This window comes from Daldinia childiae, assembly GCF_008694065.1.
Source record: "Daldinia childiae strain JS-1345 chromosome Unknown Scaffold1, whole genome shotgun sequence".
Classification (NCBI taxonomy): domain Eukaryota; kingdom Fungi; phylum Ascomycota; class Sordariomycetes; order Xylariales; family Hypoxylaceae; genus Daldinia; species Daldinia childiae.
The window spans coordinates 478,160-480,981 of NW_022984642.1; the positions used below are offsets into that span (position 1 = coordinate 478,160).

Below are 2,822 nucleotides of genomic sequence, written 5' to 3' on the forward strand. Positions count from 1 at the left end.
CGTTGCGTGTCCTTGCGCATGTAGCATTGGAGGACAAGACAGACTGCGTTAAAAGCAAGCAAGAGTAAATAAGCGAAGTATAAAGAGAATAATATGCGGCCTATAATACCTTCGCAGGAAGTAGTTCCTCTTGGATTGTGCTTCCTGGCCGTCAAGGTCGGCTCCGGAGGTAAGAAATGGTATTTTCTCCTTTTCTTTAGCTGGTGTCATTTTATGCTGCGAGGGTTTATTGAATAATATAACTAATGGTTTCAAGACTTTCTTTGCATCTCTGCGATTAATGAGCACTGCTTTTTAACAAGAAAGGACTTCGATCTAATATCGTTTCGGTGGCATGATGTATAGGTGCGTATGTACCTAATTTAGGTGCTCTTCACGGCGCCAACGTTCGTCGCACCCACCCTTTGATAAGATTGTTTTTTGGCGCTTGATGTTATAATACTATATATATGTCCATAATGTAGACCAGCAGGTCTATCAAGACGGATAGCGGCAAAATCACCTGTGTCGCTTAGGATACTACAAAACATGCTTCGGGTTTTCTAGTTGTTACCCATCTACGTCTGAGATGTTACTAATTCAAATATCTCCTTAGATAACTGATAGATATATTACACTCATCAATACTTAACTACTTGATTGTTTGTTACCTTTTACATTATGACATTGTGACATTATGATATTATGACAAGTAGTTCCTGTTATATAATACTGAGAATAATATAATAGTTGATGTTATCATTTATGTCGTAAAGGAGAACACAATGTTTAATCTTCCGAGTTCAACACCCCTTTAATATAGAATACAATGTGTCCATACTCTAGTTAATGTAGTAAACTCAGTTTTCAGGTTATTTTTATTCCTATAATAATCTATGTATGCTCAAGTAGCTATTTCTTGTCATAGTTCATTACCCCCTAAACGATGTTATGTCAATCTGTGTTCAAGACAATGATGATAAAGCATACTAAGTGGTATCGATAATATCGTTTAAATTGATCGAAAGTGATCAAATCAGAGTTTCTAGGCATTTTTTATGATGTGATGGGAGGTTAGACATTTATACTATTTTCAGCTCGACACTTGGACATATAGGTTAGACCTCCATTCACACCAGTCGCATTAGACCCTTGGAGGAGCTTCGCTTCTGTGCAAATGAATTTAATATTTTGTGTATATTTAAGTCCAGGCAATGCAAATGCTCCTTGCATGTTTAAAATGTAGGTTACGTAGACTCTTCTGGAGTTATCCATCCCACCAACCGTCCCCACGATATTGCCTCTAACCTACACCGAAATACTCTTATTACCGATACCTTTCCACATCTCATATGCAATTCAAGTCAAGGGATGATATATATTTACACAAAAGAGGGAGTTACATCGGCTACCTCCCTGGCTAATAACATGGGGGCTTTTTTTCTTCTAGGAAGTCTTACTATACATGCATCAGTTGATATTTAGGAGTTGTGAGCACCTTTCGTGTATATGAGGGTAAACGTTAGAATCAGCACAGCAACTGGGTTGAATAAGACCGCAGTTTTATCACCATGACTTCTATTAGAATTGCCATCGTTGGTGGCGGCGCGGCAGGGACTTCCTTACTCCACGCCCTCGTCAAGTTCCCCCATTTAGATGTACATATCTTCGAGTCCGCCAGCGAATTCAAAGAAGCCGGTATGGCTTTCAGGATCGCCCGGAATGCGCAAGCTGCTCTCCAGCTTATCGGTCTTTCAGCCGGCGCTGTCCCGATGCGGACTGTTCGAATAATGCTGGCTCAAGGCGAAGGAGCAGGGAGTGTTGCCGACGAGGCTGACGAAACCGTCCAAGCAAAGCGTCTCACGAGCATCGTCCACCGGGCAGCCGTTGTAAAGGAACTGCTCGCTGGTATTCCGCAGAATCGGATGCATGCCTCAAAGAAGCTTGACAAAGTCGATTAGAACGGGTTAATCACACTTCATTTCACCGACGGAACTACACATGAATGCGACATCCTCATAAGTATCGATAGCGTCCATAGCACCGTTCGAAAACTCATCTTGGGAGAGAACGATATTGCGACAGTTCCTCGCAACAGCGGTGGCTGGCTCCTTATGGCTCTTCAACCGCTCGGCAAGGCTCAGGCAATCTTGGGTAAAGAGCTCGTAGACATTGAGAACGCCCGCGAATATAGTTGGATCGGTCAGAACGCTTTTCTAATGCGCAACATTCTAAGTGACGGCGAGTTGGTGCGATTTGCCATTGTATCCATTGACTCGGAAAGTAAGTGCGAGTCGTTGGACCGCTGGGAACGTATTGTAGGCGTCGACGAGATCAAGCAGTTATTCTAAGAGTACCCATCTCCCCTTAATAAAGCTGTATATGAGGTATGATAACCTCTGGGCTCATTAAGGCAATATATATATTATATTTAGTGTGAAAATGCTAATAAGCATATAGCTGCTTTGCAACCAACCTGAACATAAAGCCTTATACCTCTGGGAGCACCCCAAGGCGCATACTTATGTTTCGGGTAGAATGTGCATCGCTGGCGATACTGCCCATTCGACAACACCATGGTAAGGGTCTGGTGGTGACATGTCTATCGAAGACAGTCTCACCCTCTCCACCTTGCTCGGGCGTGCGAAGATACTCTTACGGCTTTGAAGGTATATATATGATCAAGTTCGTCGCCCCCGTACGCAGCGGATCGTCGAGTCCAGTCGGATAACGGGTGATATGCTAATGAGGAGGAGTGAGGAAACCAGATTGGTCTCGAGCAAGTTCAAGTCGTTTATGTCAAGGTGGGACTTCATCGTCGACATCGATATGGAGAAACGCCA

The 2,822-nt window shown here is 43.2% G+C and overlaps 1 protein-coding gene across 1 annotated transcript; it reads left to right on the forward strand.

Moving 5' to 3' along the window:
• Window positions 1–1,550: 1,550 nt before the first annotated feature.
• GL218_00112 (putative salicylate hydroxylase protein) lies at window positions 1,551–1,940 on the forward strand (the record flags this gene model as incomplete). The annotated part of the gene is made up of 1 exon (XM_033576524.1): window positions 1,551–1,940. The coding sequence occupies one exon, from the start codon at window positions 1,551–1,553 to the stop codon at window positions 1,938–1,940; it is 390 nt and encodes a 129-aa protein (XP_033442305.1).
• Between the last annotated feature and the right edge of the window lie 882 nt (window positions 1,941–2,822).